The sequence below is a fragment of the Fusarium mangiferae genome, assembly GCF_900044065.1.
Source record: "Fusarium mangiferae strain MRC7560 genome assembly, contig: FMAN_scaffold023, whole genome shotgun sequence".
Taxonomy (NCBI): Eukaryota; Fungi; Ascomycota; class Sordariomycetes; order Hypocreales; family Nectriaceae; genus Fusarium; species Fusarium mangiferae.
The window spans coordinates 16,468-34,286 of record NW_024573943.1 but is presented as its reverse complement, the minus strand read 5'-3'; the positions used below and the strand labels follow the sequence as shown (position 1 = coordinate 34,286).

General features: G+C 44.7%; 6 protein-coding genes across 6 annotated transcripts; 2 read left to right on the top strand and 4 right to left on the bottom strand.

Annotated features, from left to right (window-relative positions):
- Window positions 1-255: 255 nt before the first annotated feature.
- Window positions 256-1,018, bottom strand: FMAN_05098 (uncharacterized protein; the record flags this gene model as incomplete). The annotated part of the gene is made up of 2 exons (XM_041825643.1): window positions 256-669; window positions 722-1,018. 2 exons carry the CDS (start codon window positions 1,016-1,018, stop codon window positions 256-258), a joined length of 711 nt encoding a protein of 236 aa, XP_041691003.1.
- A 2,372-nt stretch (window positions 1,019-3,390) lies between these two features.
- Window positions 3,391-4,680, bottom strand: FMAN_05097 (uncharacterized protein; the record flags this gene model as incomplete). Its single annotated transcript, XM_041825642.1, has 1 exon — window positions 3,391-4,680. The coding sequence occupies one exon, from the start codon at window positions 4,678-4,680 to the stop codon at window positions 3,391-3,393; it is 1,290 nt and encodes a 429-aa protein (XP_041691002.1).
- Window positions 4,681-6,577: 1,897 nt separating this feature from the next.
- Window positions 6,578-7,888, bottom strand: FMAN_05096 (uncharacterized protein; the record flags this gene model as incomplete). Its single annotated transcript, XM_041825641.1, has 3 exons — window positions 6,578-7,360; window positions 7,412-7,726; window positions 7,790-7,888. The coding sequence occupies 3 exons, from the start codon at window positions 7,886-7,888 to the stop codon at window positions 6,578-6,580; spliced, it is 1,197 nt and encodes a 398-aa protein (XP_041691001.1).
- Window positions 7,889-8,362: 474 nt separating this feature from the next.
- On the top strand, window positions 8,363-9,175 carry FMAN_05095 (putative Weak similarity to Y.pseudotuberculosis CDP-3,6-dideoxy-D-glycero-L-glycero-4-hexulose-5-epimerase; the record flags this gene model as incomplete). Its single annotated transcript, XM_041825640.1, has 1 exon — window positions 8,363-9,175. One exon carries the CDS (start codon window positions 8,363-8,365, stop codon window positions 9,173-9,175), a length of 813 nt encoding a protein of 270 aa, XP_041691000.1.
- A 1,549-nt stretch (window positions 9,176-10,724) lies between these two features.
- On the top strand, window positions 10,725-14,542 carry FMAN_05094 (uncharacterized protein; the record flags this gene model as incomplete). Its single annotated transcript, XM_041825639.1, has 9 exons — window positions 10,725-11,535; window positions 11,633-12,300; window positions 12,382-12,654; window positions 12,707-13,166; window positions 13,224-13,438; window positions 13,498-13,797; window positions 13,903-13,995; window positions 14,060-14,168; window positions 14,238-14,542. The coding sequence occupies 9 exons, from the start codon at window positions 10,725-10,727 to the stop codon at window positions 14,540-14,542; spliced, it is 3,234 nt and encodes a 1,077-aa protein (XP_041690999.1).
- Window positions 14,543-15,360: 818 nt separating this feature from the next.
- On the bottom strand, window positions 15,361-16,565 carry FMAN_05093 (uncharacterized protein; the record flags this gene model as incomplete). The annotated part of the gene is made up of 5 exons (XM_041825638.1): window positions 15,361-15,689; window positions 15,741-15,949; window positions 16,011-16,165; window positions 16,240-16,340; window positions 16,400-16,565. The coding sequence occupies 5 exons, from the start codon at window positions 16,563-16,565 to the stop codon at window positions 15,361-15,363; spliced, it is 960 nt and encodes a 319-aa protein (XP_041690998.1).
- Between the last annotated feature and the right edge of the window lie 1,254 nt (window positions 16,566-17,819).

Below are 17,819 nucleotides of genomic sequence, written 5' to 3'. Positions count from 1 at the left end.
ATCCACTTCTCAATGCAAGGATCAATCAGTTCTTGATTCAGTATCCGGTGACAGTCGTCCAGGAAGCCAGTGATTAGATATGGTTCATATTATTGGGCCGAGAGATACCTCTAGCGTCCATCCCAGCAGAATATATATACAAGAAACTTTTTCATATGAACCATAAAGGCCAGCTTGACACCATCAACACACAAGAAATAAAACAGCTTCAGAGCCTCTAGCCCTTCCCCCACTGCACCACGCTACTCAACCAGCTTAAAAGTTGGACTTGGCCTTGGTGACGACACCAGACTTGAGAGCAACGTCCTTGACGATGACTTTCTTGTTGTTGACGCTGGTGACGCGGACCCAGGCAGTGTCGTTGGGCAGCGTGCCCTTGAGGATCCACATGTTGGGGTCCTTGAGAGAGGTGGCCTTCCAGGTCTTGCCGTTGTCGCTGCTGACCTCGACGGCCTTGACGCGGTGGGTGATGTTCTCGATGGTAGCGGCGAACCAGTACTTGGAGGCACCACCGTGCATGTGGACCTGGAGAGGGGACTTGAGAGGGCAGGCAATCCACTTCCACTTGATGCCGTCGACACCGCCGCCAGTCATGCCGTTAGTGAGTTTGGACCAAGTGGCGGGGGTCATGTCGAGATGGTTCTTGTCGCCGCCAGTCTTGTTGGTGACCTGTACCAGTTAATACCCACATATTTATATAACCGCGTGTACTTGAGCTTACCATGATCTTGAGGGAATTGCCCTTGTAGGAGACCTGGATGCATCCACCGCAGTTGGCGCCATCCTTCCAGATATCCTCAGAGACACAGGTGGTTCCGTCAATGCCAGCGGGCAGGTCGTAGCCGACAAAGCTGCAGGCACCCTTCTGCCAGCAGTCCTCCTCAGTGCAGCCATCGCTAAGGCCGTATCGGGTGCCGAGACCGGTGTAGACGGGGTTCTTGGAAGTAGCAGCGGCGTTGGCAGCCGTCGAGGCTGCGGCCAAGAGGGTGACGAAGTAAGTAGAAAAGCTTCCGAACATGTTTGCGTTTGCGTTGGTGTTAGAAATGAATATAATGTTAAATGGCAATTGTTGTAAATGAATGGATGAAGAAATAAAAGCTTGGAAAAAAGAATGTGCTGATGAGATTGGATGGTCGTTGGTGGTTAGAGCAGGCCTAGCCTTATATATACAAGCAACATTCCAGAACACCATCCAGTAATTTCCTTGCTGATGAGCCGACCAGGTCCTCGATGCTGACGAGGTTTTTACTAAGTGCATCGATCCCTAGCTGTTTCCAATGCCGAACCCCTGTATTTCCCAACTGCCATTTCTCCAGGATTGGTCTGGACTCACAGAAGTAAGAGGGGGAAATCGAAAGGCACAGCCGTGATGGTTTCATTCAACGATCCGTCTAATATCAAGATCGTGTTATTGATGCCGGTTTACCGTGATAGTTTGCGCTACTGTGTTTCAGACTTGACAGTTTTGGCGGAATGCCAATCAAACGACGCGAGTGCATCCCTGTCAGGCCTCGATAGCCGGCTTCTGCGGAGGGAAGGCCGGTGGACCGTTTCGTGCGGCTCCGATGGGTAGTGTTCTAGAAAATATGTTTTGATTGGAGCGCAAGGCGATTGTGGATGGTTTAATGTTATATTACGATACGGTATATAGCTTAGCGTGGATGTAAGCGAGGAGGTGAACGAGGATGAACGAGACAACAAGAAAACTAAATCCAAGCCACAGCTGCACTCTAATTGAATGCCGAGTTCCATGGCATAACTTTACCCTGAGACTTAGGACGCAAATGCACTGACGGGATCAAGAAGATGGCTGCATCGATCCGATCTGGTAGACTAGCAATACTCTAAGTGAGACAATTCGGTGGATCCACGATAGCTGAACCTCATTCTGTCTGGATAATACCTCAAAGTGACTCTGCAGACTAGTATTATATCCACGATCAGTACGATGCAAAAACCGTTGAGATTCCAATATCCGACAGCATGGCTGACGTGGGTCTGGCTGAAACCGCGGCTTGGCAAACAAATTGCCGGGCGCGATGTAAATTTGCGAGAGGTTTCGGGGTTTGATTGAACTGTTGGGGTTCTTGGAGGCCGCTGCTGGGACGCGGATATCGCTGCTGACTCTCATATCATGACGCTGCAGCTGATGACAAGACGACATATGTAGCTAAAAGGGGGATACAATAACAAACTGTTGAGTCAGTATTGTTAGACTCCAAGATAACGACAGTATCTACGCAGTACATACAGATGAAAGCTCGGGGGTCTTTAGCAGCTACACGATGCCAAAGTCAATGATAAGCTACGGATATAACTTCAGGTCGTTTCGTGACGGTGCTACCGGGATGCTCCTGGTCAAGTTTTCTGCGACAACAGCTTTCGCATCGCCAAGAACGGCTGATGTGCCGGTGTCTTGGTATAGTGAACGAGCGCAAAATCTGCCGAGCCGTCCTCGCTGTCGCATTTTCAAAACAACATTTGTGAAAGCAACCTGGATTAATAAATCCGCTAAATAATGAGAGTAGGAGTAACTGTAAGCTATCAGGCACTGTCAGGCACTGTCAGACTATGTTCAAGAAGCCTCTAACGTGAGCTGATAATAAAAGACCACGCACGACTCGTCACAATTGCCCCCTACACAGCAACATACAATATAATTTCAGCTTCTAAATGACTTCTACTTCACCTGAAACTTGAAACCCCCTGGCTAGGTTGGGTGACATCCAGTAGCGGGCGCCAAGATGCGAAACGTGGGGTTTTTCATCCCAACTGCCCTTGTAGGTTTGCAGAAACTATCGGCACCACGTCTCTCAGCCGCAAATTTTGGCTAATATCAGACCTTTTTTTAGATATTCACTCGGTAATCATGGCATATAAACGTCACATGGGAAACTCGCTATTCCTGGAACGGCTTTTATTAGTAGCTGGTTCAGGGGCTTCGGCGACCGCTTTGTCCAACAAAGAGGCCAACAGGTTCATTTGACGGCATTAATTCTCTTAGACAATGCGCTCTTCAACATAATTCTACGTAAGGTGCCGATTCGCCAATCGTTTGTTTGAGACAAAAGATGTCTTGCCGGTGATGTGAAGCCTACATAACAAGAGGGTATGGATATAAGCACTGGGGTATCACCGACTGTCACTGGCTATTCCTGTTACAGCCTATGCCACCTTTGAACAGCCCGGTCTATCAAAATCCTATTGATGGCTCTATTGGACACAAACTAGCTCCATAAACGCATTCCTACATTCTGTCCGCGTGAGGCGCAACTGCGCACTATAGTAACGCGACGCTCCGTCAGAAGTGCATTGATCAAGTCGCATTCACTCACTAAACCAATTTCTAAACTGAAACCGCCATTCCAAGACCATAATAAGCACCCCTTTCTACTGGAAATGTGGTATGTACCTTGACCAGGAAACAGTTTGGTAAGCTGAGAGGGGAAGAGCTCGGAGTCCAAGAAATGGCTCAACTAACACGTAAGCTCGACCCAGCATGTACACTCCAATAAGTGTATAGAAAAATGTGTGCTTGGCTAATGACCGAGAGTCAAATGAATAAGAAGCTAACCAGGCAATTGGCCACCATATGGTAGTCGTGATCAGCATTGCAAAAACCGAGCATTTCCATAACAGGGATTCAATTTCTGAAGGGAATGTCGATTTCCAGGAGACGAGCAGCAAGCAGTTGACAAACAATCCCAGACCAAAGATCATAGCATCTTCTTCCCATCCCCATTGGGACGGATGCATCTCTTTAACGGACGGGAGATACCAGTCTGTAATTCGAGTATGAGCAGGGCTACCTTGCACCAGGTCAACGATTGTGGGCGGTATCAGAGGGACTTTAGCTTTCCACGTAGAAAAGTCAAACCTGCTTTCGAACCAGAAGAAATCCCAACCGAGTTGATGAAGCTCACGAGGAACCGGCCTCCACCAGTAGCTGTTCGAGTTGTAGTTAGCGGGCTTAGAGAGCTCCATGGCAATTGTAGCAAGAGCGTTGTGGTCTAATTCAGGACATTCGACCAAAGTCCGGCACTGGATGTTGACAGGTTTCTGCCACCAAAAGAAATATGTCCACCAGGTTGTGAAAATGAAGGGTATAGTCTCCACTTCAAGGGTAGTGAGATGAAGACCTTGACCGAGTCTTGAGAATGCCATGGCTAAGAAGTAGATGGACTGAAGCAAAGCCAGGCCTTTCACAAATCCATCAGCATCGCTCCGGTCATCGAGATCCTCGAGACTGATCTCTGGAAGTATGATCATTCTTTCCCTGACCAATTCATAAAGTTCCGCTGACCGAAAGGCAAATTCTTGCCCCGAAGAATCACGAACACGATAACCACCCATCTCAGCATAGAAAGCATGCTTCAATGTCCACCAGCCGTAGCTATCCACCTTTCTCATATCAGCGACGTGTCTTTTAGCGTCGCGCCACTGGGAAAATGCCAGAGTTGCAACGCCATCCGGTACAATAAGCGTTATGATCCAGATTTTGACTCGATGCAACCAGAACAGGTGGGTACTCTCCCCTTTCGGCGGTATATTGACGTGGAACAGGGTCCAGACGTTGAGTACCAAGACAGCCAGACAGGGAACAAGTATTCCAATGGTTCCTCGGTTTTGCGGCTCCGGCTGAAAACCGAGTTCAAGGGTAACCGACTTGTGTTCATCCATGATGCTGTATCTCGTTTTCTGTGCCCTCTGGTGTAAGGTAAAACCGGTCTAAGCAAAATGACTGTCTTGCTCTGAAGATTATATTTTGAAAAAATAAGGATAGTAATCTAGCTCCTTTCAGCGATGTAACAGAGGGCGCCAGACTTAAATCTTATTAGATCAGGGAGTCTTTAGCAGCTGTGTCGTGGCTACAGACTATGCAGTAGTTAAGCTCTAATTAGGCGTTACTGGAATTTTCTTAGTATTTTATGTACTGAGTCTAGGCAAAATATTTTGATGGGAAAGAAAAATAAAACCACAATTACAATGCATCCCAACCTCAGCATTATCCCTAGTCTCCTACAGCCGCTAATGTTGCATTTAGCGCCTGTGGCTTGAAACAAAGCTGTCGATTGGAACCAACCGACATGTGCCTTTCAGCTGGCAACGCAAAAGCCAATGAAGTGGAAGCCAACAAGAAGTCCTAGATTCAACATTTTTGAGGTCATGTGTTCCATCGACAGCTGGAGTGGCTCTGGGACGAGCCAGTCGACTCCACAACGACGTCAGGTAATCGAACGGATGGATTCCATGAAAATACCTTTCATGGATATCTTCATATCACTGCAGACAACGCAGGCTCTGTCACAATGCGCAGCGCAGTCAAGAATTTATTGTACTCCCAAGCTTTCACTCTGATAACAGGTAAAGATTGATGCAAAGCACCAACAAGAAAAACCCCTGGTTACCTAGTCTCTAATGCATCTTGTCAACTGTTCAAGCTGAGCAACTTTGCTCTTTTCGTCTTCGGCATAAACCTGTCACTATGCACTAAAATACCTAATTGTCTATACTTACTTTTATCCTCTTTGCAAACCTTCCATCTACCAACACTCTTACCCCTAATACTGACTTTGCTGCCTTGATGGCTGCATCTAACGCCGCAGGCATGCTTCTCTAAGGCGAAGCTAAAGGCCTTCAAAAGAGTTGTGATGTTATCGTAAGATTTGAACTCCTTGTGGCATAGCTCGTGGTCACTGTATATCTGTAGCATGCGTCAGTTGCGCGGCAAAGACTGCCACTGCAGAATGAAATGCTACTATAACAGCCACTGCGTCTTCAATACTGGCGCCAACAATCTCTAGAGGGACACCGCCGCTAGCCACTATGACCATGTCGCTAGTGATGCAAAAGCGCGTGTAATAATGGCATAGTATATAGTTTGCTGTTAATGCTAGGATGAGGAGCAAAGATAAAATGACAGACCTGCGCTATGTCCTGGGTTCTCAAATGGGTTAAATAGCTAAGGGTAGAGGGGACTTCCGGGCAGAAGTCGTGAGTCTGGTTGGCCTTAAACTGCAGTGTCACTGCCATAATAAAAGATTGCAGCTAATCACTGGAAGATAATCTCATCACCTATTATATATGATCCTTTATGTAACGAGAAACAACGAAATATAAAGTAATAAGATTATTAAATACAAATTGAGAAGATAAGGCTAATTCCCAAGCTTTCCTAATGCCATAAACACTAAAGCATCTTAGACTGTGAGAATGGTAGATAAAAAGACCTTTTTTACTCTTGAAAAATTTTTTACTAAAGACATTGCTGTCTTAGTTACATGCTCAGCTGCCAAAGAGGCTTTAAGCCTTCCTAAAGTGAAGTTCAGTATCCTACCTCAGTATTCTACCTAATAATATTTATTAACATAACCCTAGTGCAACTAGTTTGTCCTTAGAAATTATAACTATTGTATTATTTGTCTTTTTTTATCTATATGTTTATATATTTGAAAAAAACGTTATTGTATTTTCTATGAAGCTATATCTTTAATTAGCAGAACGCACTATGGCAAGATAGCTAAGACAGTGTCATACGAACCCTACCCAAATGCCATCTCTTGAAGCACCTAGAACATTATAAAGACCCAATATCTACCCTAGGTAGAAGCTTTTGGACATGTCCCCAATCTTGATAGTACCGCTGTAAGTAGGTACGAATAGCAGGTATCTCATACGTGGCACGAATATCTATCCACCACCTACATTCACATGCCCTAGTATACCATAAATATAAGAGCGTAAGGGCTATCGGATCTTTCCGCTCAAGTAAAATTTTAAATTCGCCCCGTATCTTGGTTGAGAACTTCATAGCTTTGCCGAGTGTAGCCTGACCAACAGGTACTGCTAGCAGTTCGGACAAGCCTTGTGCAACCCTAAAATAAGGATTGTTATATGCCGTAGAAGTTTCTTCAAGCATACAAAGCTGCCTTAGCTCCACTAGTACACCATTAATACCTTCGATAGGCATGGACTCATGCATTGTAACAAACGTGTCAGCCATCGGCGTAAAGATGCTCGTTTCTCGTAGAGGGTCTACTAATTGCCATAGCCTCATCTTGCCAGCTGCAAGTCGTAACCACTCAAGGTCAGAAGGGTCTGGCGGTCCAAGAGGCCAAGTTTCCTCCAAAGGACACGCATTAATAGACGCGAAGCCTAGGATACCAAGCGTGCTTGCTGCGGCCCAGATAGGATCCTTGTGCTCTTCTTTGATAGGCTGGCCCAGCGACTTTTTGAACAATGAAGTGCATTGAGACCAGTGGTACGTTTCACAAAATGATCGACGATGAGTTGGTGTTATTCCAAGGTAGCGATCATGGACAGCCGTCACGGCCAACATACCATGCCATAAAAATGGATGCTATAAGGCAATTGTAAGTTATTCCTTTGTTTACTTTGGGCTTGTACTTACTTTGAAGGACAATGCCAACAAGTGCCTGTTGTGTATCTCTACTATCTCTGGCCCGCCCAGTGAGTGTAAGGTTCTGCACTGGAAACGATTGAAAAGGTCTTGGTCATGTGTATTGAGCATGTAGAAAGTTGCCCCATCTGCTACCCATATGCAATTACCTATAGACGACTGTGGTGACGGAATAGTAAATTGCTTTAGCACGTTTTTCTTGGTTCGTTCCTCGGGAAGTGACTGGAAATCTGGTACGTTGAACCCGAAGTTGCATATGACGCCGTAAATCTGGCACTTGACGCAACATGGCCTCAATTCATCACACTATGTCATCCAAGATAAGTCAAAAAAGGTTGAAGAGGTAGAGGGAACTCCTCATTGACTTACCTTCACTTTTCTCAGCTTGCAGTTCCGGCAACCGAATCGCGACTTTCGACGACGTTGTATTCCCGGCGTCTTGGTGACTGGAATCGTCCCTGAGCACATAATTGATAGAGATTTAATCAACTGCTTGAAAGGCTCTCGTTCGCTGTTGCCGGTCTCGATGTTGATAAGCCGATACAGGATGTTTCTGCGGAGATTAGCACATTGTTAAATCCGGCAGAGTAATAACTCCGTCTGTACTCAAATTCTCGCTAACCTCTGCTCGGGATTGCACCATCTTGATTGGTCAACGATAGTTCCACCTGTGATTAAGATGCTCCAGTCAAACAAGACCATCATTTTCAGTCTTTACAATTGGTATCAACTTTCGCTATGACAACAGTTGATGCTGCCGACAACCCGAGAGTCCAAAGAAGTACACGCGTAGAGATAATAGATATATAATAAGCCATCATATATCCTGGACGAGACCAATCCATCCAGTTCTTTCCATCCAAAATCGCCAAGGAACAGTCTTTCAACTTTCTCTAAAGTCTCATTTTATCTTAACCCTATTTATCCAAACGATCTATCATCATGCATGTATTTGTTACAGGCTCAACAGGCTTTGTCGGCTCAGCTGTCGTCAAAGAGCTATTAGCTGCCGGTCACTCCGTACTCGGCCTAGCCCGCAGCGACAAAGGAGTCGAGCAGCTCAAGAACCAAGGCGCCGAAGCCCTTTTTGGTACAATTGAGGACTTGGAAATTCTCAAGAAGGGTGCTTCTGCATCTGATGCCGTTATCCATCTGGCATTTGTACACAATATCCATCTGGCATTTGTACACAACTTTGCCGATTTCATCGGCTGTTGCGCCATTGATCGTGCCGCTATTACGGCTATGGGTTCTGCTTTGGTTGAAGCCGGCGGCAATCGCGCCATGGTCATTACTTCGGGTACTATGATGCTCGCTCAAGGAAAACTTGGCTATGAGGATGATGAGCCTAACATGAGCAATCCTATGGCGGCAGCTCGTGGAGCTTCTGAGCAATTGTGTCTCGATTTTGCCAAGCAAGATGTTCGAGCTTGTGTTGTTCGACTTCCTCCTACGACGCATGGGGCTGGAGGAGTTTCTGGGTTCATGGGCCCATTTGTGGAAGTCGCACTCGAAAAGGGTGTCTCTGCATATGTTGTCGACGGCCAGAATCATTGGTGCGCTGGTCATCGTGACGATGCGGCTAGATTGTATCGTCTGGCTATCGAAAAAGCAGAGCCTGGATCTGTTTTCCATGCTGTCGCCGAGGAGAGCGTCACAGTCAAGGACATTGCTGCTGAAGTTGGCAAACGGTTGGATGTTCCTGTTGTCAGCATTCCGCCAGAGAAGTTACAAGAGCATTTTGGCTGGTTTTAATTCGGACTTATGGCTGACAATACTGCCTCAAGTGCTAAGACCAGGGAGGTGTTGGGCTGGAATCCTACAGGACCCACGGCTCTAGAGGACGTCAAAGCTGTAGTTGACTTTACAAAGTCTCAGTCAGGATGTTAGTATATCTTATTAAATTGACTCAAGGTTGACCTAGTTAAATAGTTCTTTCAGCTGTTAGCAGGCTTTTTCGCTTAATAAATATTATTATCTTGTTTCTCTCTTTCTTATCTTAACCTTCACAAGACAATAATTGTGTAGGTTAACAGCAGTAGCCGCGGCACTTTTAGCTACAAGTGCACCACCTACAGCTTTGGCTGCGAATGCTGTTCGCGACTGCAGCTTGAGCCACTGTTAGAGAACCGCTTCTTCCGCAATGGTGTCAGCACCTCTATGGGGAATGCCGCCATTAGCTATCATAGCTACGTATCAGTTACGCAAGTTATATCTTTAGATGCATACTCAACTCGCCTCTCTTCTCTACTTCTGAATTTGGAGTCCCCATGGTCTGATAAGCTCGTGGCGATCGCCAAGCAGGGCCGCTGAAAAGCTGAAAAACTCGGCTGTCATATCTCATGTCTTGCAGGAAACAATGGGGGCACTGGCAATTAAGTCCAATGAAACTGTAGCAAGTTTTGAATGAGGTTGCACAACATGGATTAGTGTTCTGTACCAGCAAATTAATCTCGCCTTCAGATCAATACAAGGTACATGCTGTCGCATATCGTATGACATTGAGATGATCTTGTACTCCGACAGAAAAATCGGATATTTTATACGTTGAAGCGTTCCGTTCAGGAGGTCAAGTGCCTAAGGGTTCGTGGCTGATAGGCAGTCCGCAATCGATTGTCTCTGTAACACTGCGTTTCGATCTACATTTCGTTACAGCGCCTTTATTCTTTGCAAGCAAATGCAACATTAGCCTAATAGGGTATCTCATCGTGACCCTGTTATCCAGCTGAAAACATTTTGAGGCCTGCCAATAATGCCAGCCAAATACAGTCAATGATATCAAGTCTAGCGCGCCACTTGCCGAGATATGCAGAACTATTTCCTAATAGCTCAATGTACCCGCTCCTGTAGCACCATGAATGTGCAAGTTGGGGCACTCTGCGGGGTGATAAGCCAAGAGTGACAGCTAATCCCACAAGCAATCGGGAAGATCATAGCTTACGTCGGTTCCGTCATGGTCATGTGTGGGGTGTACTAATTTCTGTGAAGTTGGCTTGGCGCTTAAGTGGCACTCTGAAATATAAGTCCCCGTCTCATATCTCACAATTTGGACTTGAATCAGGCTACAGTTCTTTGCTTTACCATTTGACAGTGATTTATACAGATCCAAATATGACTTTGCAGATCATACCTTTTTTCCTTTTTGTTCTGGTGTTCTTGCTCAAGGGATTGGTTCACCTCGAAAACTTCTGGTACAAGGTTGTATGGTCCAAGTGGCGACCTCCGATTACGACCGTTCTAGACAAGCTTATTCTGAGAAAAGAGAATGAAATATGGCACGCAGTCATCTTCGGCAGAGATGGAGATGTCCGAAGACTTTTTGAAGATCTCACATATAAGCCGGAGGCGCATGGTTCATCAGGCAACCTGGCCACAGCTTCCTCGCCAAGCAAGGTGGAGGAGGCAGGTGTTTTTTTTTCATAGCCCTAAAACCAAACTTCAGGAAGCAGTTGAGACCGATGTTATGGAGCACATGTTCTCAGGTCGCCGTGAGACATTTGAAAACGGGGTACGAGACCCCCTTAAAGCCATTGCAGATGGTTTGGCAAACTCAAGTCGGAGTTTAACCAGAAAAGAAAGGGTGCAAACACATCAATCGAGTAGCGTACGATTTTCGCTCTTATGGATGGTCATCCATCAAGGCCACAAGTCGGATGCGGAGTACCTGCTCAGTGAGCACAATCAAAAACTGCATACCAGGAATGATTGGCTGCAAAGAACAGTTCTCCATCAGGCCGTATCAGACAAAGACTCGGATCTGATACGCGATATCTTCGAAAGGAGCTCCTCCACATCACCGCATACATACATCGATGTCGGAGATTTTGCATCCAGGACAGCATTACATATTTTGGTTGTCGATTCAGTTTTCGGCAATCCAAAGCCTGAAACCCTACAAAAGACTTTCGTTATTTTCGATTCACTATCTCTACATGGCGCCAATCTAAATGCCTTAGATGCGGACTTCAGGACACCCCTTCACTTGCTGTTATCATTAACCCTTTTGTGGAAAGACTGGGACCCCGAGTATCCTTCCCGTACTCTTCTGGATCCCTTTTTTCTGTTGGATAGATTCCTACAGGCTGGAGCAGAAGTAAACACCAAAGACATCGAAGGTATGCAATTTGAGCTGTCAAGTTTTGGGTTCCGACTACCTCAATGCCGAGTTCGCTCATCCCTTCGTGGCACCGCTCATTGTAATGCTGCTTCCAGGAAAATCACCTCTTCACATCGCTTGTGAATTAGGAGATCTAGAGGCAATCAAGAAGTTGATCCGCAAGGGTGCCGATCTAGAAAGTCTAAATCATGATTGGAAGACCCCTAGACTGGTTTTCTCAGACTATCATGGGCGAGACGAAGGCTTCTGGAAGGATATGGCTAGACTGTCTCGTGAACAGCTGAAGACCGCCTCAGATCCATCTGCCTCATCGCAGAGACCTTCATGGAGACACAACAGAATTTCCAATGTAGCAAAGACTGTATGCAAAAAGTCCGCTATCTATTGTCGCTACCAATGGAATGATCTCGCTACCGAGAGCAGGGATCCGTTACATTGGACTGCAACAGATAAGTATGTATCCCATGTATTTGATCCAAAGTATCGGTCAGAAGACACCACGTTTCTGGGTGAGTGCGACAAGGAATGCCAACGCGCCTGGAATGATTCTCTCGAACCGTTTCGAGGAAAGCGTGACGAAGATGATCATGAGCACAAACCCCCAGCTGGAAAAGCAGCAGCTGTTGATAGCAGCGTCACATGGGCTAACTACACATGGAGATGGGTCAACTTCCCTGCAAATAATGTGAGATACTGCCACATGGATATTCTATCTGAGGGCACTCGGCTAACGTCTTTCTTCTTACAGATTACATGGATTAGGGTAAGTAAATAAATATCTACTGTCTGGTCCTGTCTTCTTCTTTTACTTACATATTATCCGGTGATGGAGGATTTTATCCAGGACAATTCGAAAACGAGCACCAGTGCCTGGCACTTTTTTGACGATAAGATGAAGGTCCACGACATGAGAAACAATGGCTTTCCTATAAGGGTACCCCATGCTTCTGTGAGTCACGATTCCATGTCAGGGACTTGGAATATCGAAGCTTCCTCGTTTCGAATGATATGGTTCAGAGCACTACTAAGAAGGCAACAGATGACCCAACTAGCCCCCAACCCGTCTAAGAATGATCGTATCGAGAACAACCAAATCGTATCAGTAGTATCTCTTGCGGTCAGTATTTAAATTGCGGGTTGTGGCACTTCTCTAACTTAACTATATTCAGATTCCATTTCTAGATATTGAGGTTGAAAGCCCATATCGTTCTATAGCAACGCAGATTGAAGAAGCCTACTCACCTTTCACTGGGTTTGATGGAGTGCAGATGTCGCAAACCCTGGACCAGACCGCAATCAACGCCGAGAGTCGGTCGAAATTGCGGAAAAGGGAGAACCAAGTCATTTACAGGTGGTCGCAAAGCAAGAGCTCTGAACAAGAAAAGCAACTTCCACTAGATTTAACCGTTCGAAATCCAAATTCCAAACTCGCATCTTTCCTCCGAAATATGAGAGAAAAGATCGAGAACTATGACAAAAAAGAATCGAAAGGCTCATCTTCAGGCCGCGTGGGGCGAGGCGGTCGTGGCGAAAGGGCTGGCATTTCACCTGAGATACAGAGTATCCGCAAGGATCGCCGCCCAAAATGGCTGATGGTTCGGCAGCTTTGGCTCTGGAAACTAAACGACGGTAAAGGTCTTCTTCTTTGATTCTTTCACCTGGAGACTGACGAATCTGACCTGAAAGGCACCATTCTTTCATCAATACCTTTACGCACAAATGTATGCATGGCAAATGACTTACTTCAAACCATTCAACAGAGCCGCCTTGATAAGATTTCTGGAGTCGACGATCTTGTGAAGCACATTCTGGAGGAAACAATCAACTTCCCAGATAAGTACTTGCGGGCCGGGCTCGGTGAGCATAAACTTGACGTATTCAAAAGTGAGATCGCCTCTGAGGTAGGTAACGGGCACGATCTACTGAAGCAATCAATTGTTAACTCTGTTGGACTCCATAGGCAGACAAAGAAGCCACTTTCTTTAACAACTTCGCCCAAAATGACTGGGATTCTAAACACGCTAACAGCGCGATCGACTGCACCTGGCGTGTGAAGGATATTCTAGACGAGCTGCGCCTCATCAAGAATGTCTTTTTGAGCCAGTTGGAGGTTGTCAATCAATTTTCCACGGTTCTTAACTTACAGCAAGCAGATAGGCCCGAAGATATTGCTTACATTACTACTCTCACGTCAAAAGTGCAAAACATGATAGATCACATCACTCGTATGGAGAAAGACGCAGAGAAGACAATTGAAAGTGTAAGTTTCTATAGTTTTGGATGATACATTAAGCAGGCATGTGGTGGGGAATCTAGACCTTTGCTAACCCATTTGTGATTTGGCCAGCTTAACGGCATCAGTCAGGCAATGCTATCCCAGGCGTCGTTGAAAGAGGCAGAGGAGGCACGTCTGATGAACATTCTCCTCTTGCCATTCACTCTCGTTACTGTTATCTTTGTAAGTCCGCCTTGAGTCAAACCAGCATACTAAGTATGATCTCTGATTTTGGCGCTTATTTTAGACTCCTCTATCGTTCATGACAAGTCTTTTTGCTGTCAACTCGGATGGCTTCCCGCATAACGAGGACGGCGAGATTCGCATACCATCAGATTGGTTCTGGCAGAAGATGGGTACGTTTGTCTCTGACAGAGCTCAAAAACCGTAATGTTTCTCACCTAAAGATCCTAGTAATCGGGGAGATTGTGACTATGACACCACTTGTGATCTTGGTACTGATCCTGTATTTTTCGGGAAGGGGTTCTGGAAACAGGTCTTGAGAATCATTAGTCGAGTTGGTAGCAGTCTAACATCGCTCGCCAGGCTTATTATCGTTAGCGTCGTTGAGGGACCTTTTATGGTCGATATTGAAGGATATGCATCGGAAGTCTCGAGTGATCAAATTGAAAGGATAACTTGGTTCATAACTACCGGTAATCATATTATTTATCTATATTTAAATTGGAGTTTTAGAATTCGTAAAATGCCCTGTCTATCATGTCAATAAAAAAACGAAGAACCTAGACTGCACAGCAGTATGACTCTAGGGTATGTGTGGAATAGCCGAATGGGTAGCGTGGAGAACAGAGATAAGATAGCGAGAGAGTGGGTAGGTGTGGATAAATATTGGTGACCCACCCGTCTCCCCGTATTTATCGCAACTAACTTCCCGTGGGAAGTCTGGCTACCTCATTGGAGCAATGGGTCATTGTCCAATGAAAGTGAGGCTGACAATCATTTCATTACTTAAGCCCAGTCTCAATCAACTCAGTATAACTTCGGGTACCATATTTAAGAGATCAAGTGCACACTGAGTATCTAACGGAGATTTGCAACACTGGTGACGGCGGCTGGTTTACCAGAGCTCCGTCATCAACGGCGAACGAAGCGACAAGGACAATCCTCACAGTCACACTTCCGTTTCTACCTCTATCTTGCCCTTATAAAGTGACTGATAGCTTACTTGCAGCGTGCGTTGATACTGAAGTGATACAAGTCTGACTTTCACGGGAGAGAACGGCTCAGATAATAAGAATCAGTGAGTTATAAGTAAGTAGGGAATCGGTGGTAATGACTGTAACCCCAAAGAACGAAAATTTCCTAGACCTTGGTCTTGATGGAGAGATCAACCTTTCTACCATCAACTGTGATAGAAATGTCAATTTCAACCTTCGAGCCCATGGCCTCTGTCACACTAGCCTGAACAGATACACCTCGATCCTCCGTTACTACCAAGGGGATGTTCCGTAGAATATTCAACTCATCGACAAGCCTCTCTGTTGCTGTACTGGCTGCCGATTCAGCATGATGACCATCGCACTGATCTCAATCGCTGAATTCGTCAAAGAAAGAATCGAAGCTGTCACCACCATCTGGGATTGCATAGATAACGATACCGTCTTTGTCAGGCAAGAACGCAATGGAAGAGTCCAGGTCCAACTTCCCAAGGCCCCCAGACACATTGATTTCCGACGGGGCCCTGAACTTCGGCGCGTTATCGTTGATTTCAGCGGCATAAACCTGTAGCTGTGCTTTGTGATCTCGGAAGTAGATGTACATCATGTTCTTGTTGGTCTTGGTGTTTACGGCAGTGGTAGCAGCAATCTCGATAAACTTCTCGTCGATGGCGTTCGAAGTATTCTTGATTGTCAAGACTTGAGTTAATTAGCATCGAACATCCAAGTTTGGTCGAAAATTTCTCTTACTTGACTTGTCATCGCAGCAAACCATCTCAACTTCGGATACGTTGTCGTTGGTCCAGTTCTGGTACACGATCCAACGACGCTTTCCATCATGGAAGGCCACGATGTCAGTTCCCAACATAGCCTTCTCACTATCACCTATCTTGCGAGCCCGATCATTGGGCTTGCTTAGGTTCTTCTCCCAAATACACCCTCTCTTTTCACTATCCTTACTGCGTTGAAAAGACATGTCAGCTTACTCCATTCTGGAAAGCGCTTGTCGAACAAACAAACCTTTGGTAGTAAATCCAGCCCGTGCCTTTTCCATCAGTGCAACCCACGATCTTTCCTGTCATCTCCAGGCCGATCTTGGCTTCCTTCAAAGGTTGATATACAGGGCTCAGTAGGCAAATGGAGCTGTCGTGTGCTGTAACGCCGTAGACATGGACCTACGTGGAGGACTATTAGTCTACCGCCACTAAAAGATCCTTAATACTGGGACCGACGAATCAGGTTGACTTACAACGTCATCCACAACCAGAGAAACAAGGTTGGAGCCAAGCTTGAGAACAGGGCTCATGGTGAAGCTCTGCCATGGTTGCCCAGGACAGCTGTTCCAGCTCCCTGGGCTTTGGGCTTTATGTCTGTATCATAGAGAACAGTCTGCTCGACACCGAGTGTACCATTCTGGGTAAGAGACTGGTAAAGAAGGACTTTACTCTTCTTTCCAGCACGGCCCAAGGTCTGAGGGTTCAAAATAGCAGTCAGAGCGTGCATCTTGGAGTAGTCAACGTTCTGCTGAGTAGCACCATTGGTGTTGTTGGAGTGGCAGTTGCAGGTCGTAGACATCTTGGATATCTGTAGCACGATTGGTGGAGATCTGTGAAGTATGCTGTTGGTTTTGGACGATTATGATGTTGGTGATACTGATAAAACAAGAGGGGGAAGAGGTCTTTTATATTTGACGCACCTCGCTTGTGTTGCATAATCTTTCGGTTACTGCAATTTGTTTGCATCGACTTGCGAAATACGGGTATCTCCAAATCATACAGATTACCCCTTCGTCATGTTGATTATATCCTCCTGGATTGTTCGTGACCTGCGTCTCAAAGGCTTCACCGTTCCCAAGGTCGCCCCCCTTCTCCCCCGAAATCAGGAAAGCGCAGAGCTCTTGGCTTGATACATGCAAGCTGACATTAGTTGTGGAAAGCACACTAGAAAGTCTAGGCCGTCGGGAGATAGCTCATCCGAATGAATATCAGTTAAAAGTTCCATAAAAGGTCATGTGTAGTACCATGGCTGATCAAGCCAAAGCTGAAATGGGCTGCGTTCCTCATTAATGCAAGACGCCCTTTTGTGATAACCCCATACTTAATATATTATTGGCTAGTATAGCTTAGCAGAAGCTTCAGTCGTTATTATAGGAGAACTTACAAGTCTTAACTAAGGGCAATATATTTAAAATAGGCTAATATATAATATAAATATTAACTTATAGTATGTCCTTTCTTACTTACTATCTTAAATAGTTATTACTTTATTTTAAGCTATTTTTAAGCTTAATTTAAGTTTTAATTAAATTAATATCTTAATATTACTTTTTAGTCTTTAATAATTAATAAAATTAAAATAGCCTTATATATATTAAAATAGAGATAAATATAACCTATAAGGTTAACCTTTAGGCTATAAATATAGATAATAAATAAAAATATAGTATTTTTTTTACCTTAATATAAACTTTTACCTAAAAGCTTTTATAATAATTATTATATCTTACTATAAGCCTTAAGGTATTATAAAGTAAAGAGATTAAAAGGTATATAAAAGGATATAACTTTAAGTTTATATCTCTATATATATATTATAATAATATAACTTTATAAATAATATATTTATTATTTTAATAAATTAAACTATTATTAATAAGAATTATATAAGCTAAAAGGCTTAAATATATATTTCTATTTTTATTACCTTTTTTATAATTTTTAATTTTATTAAATAGTATATTATTAATTAAAATAGCTTTAAGGACTTTAAGGAAATTATATTTTTATTAATTAAAAGATTTTATTTTAAGTATTATAGACTGGCTTTTTA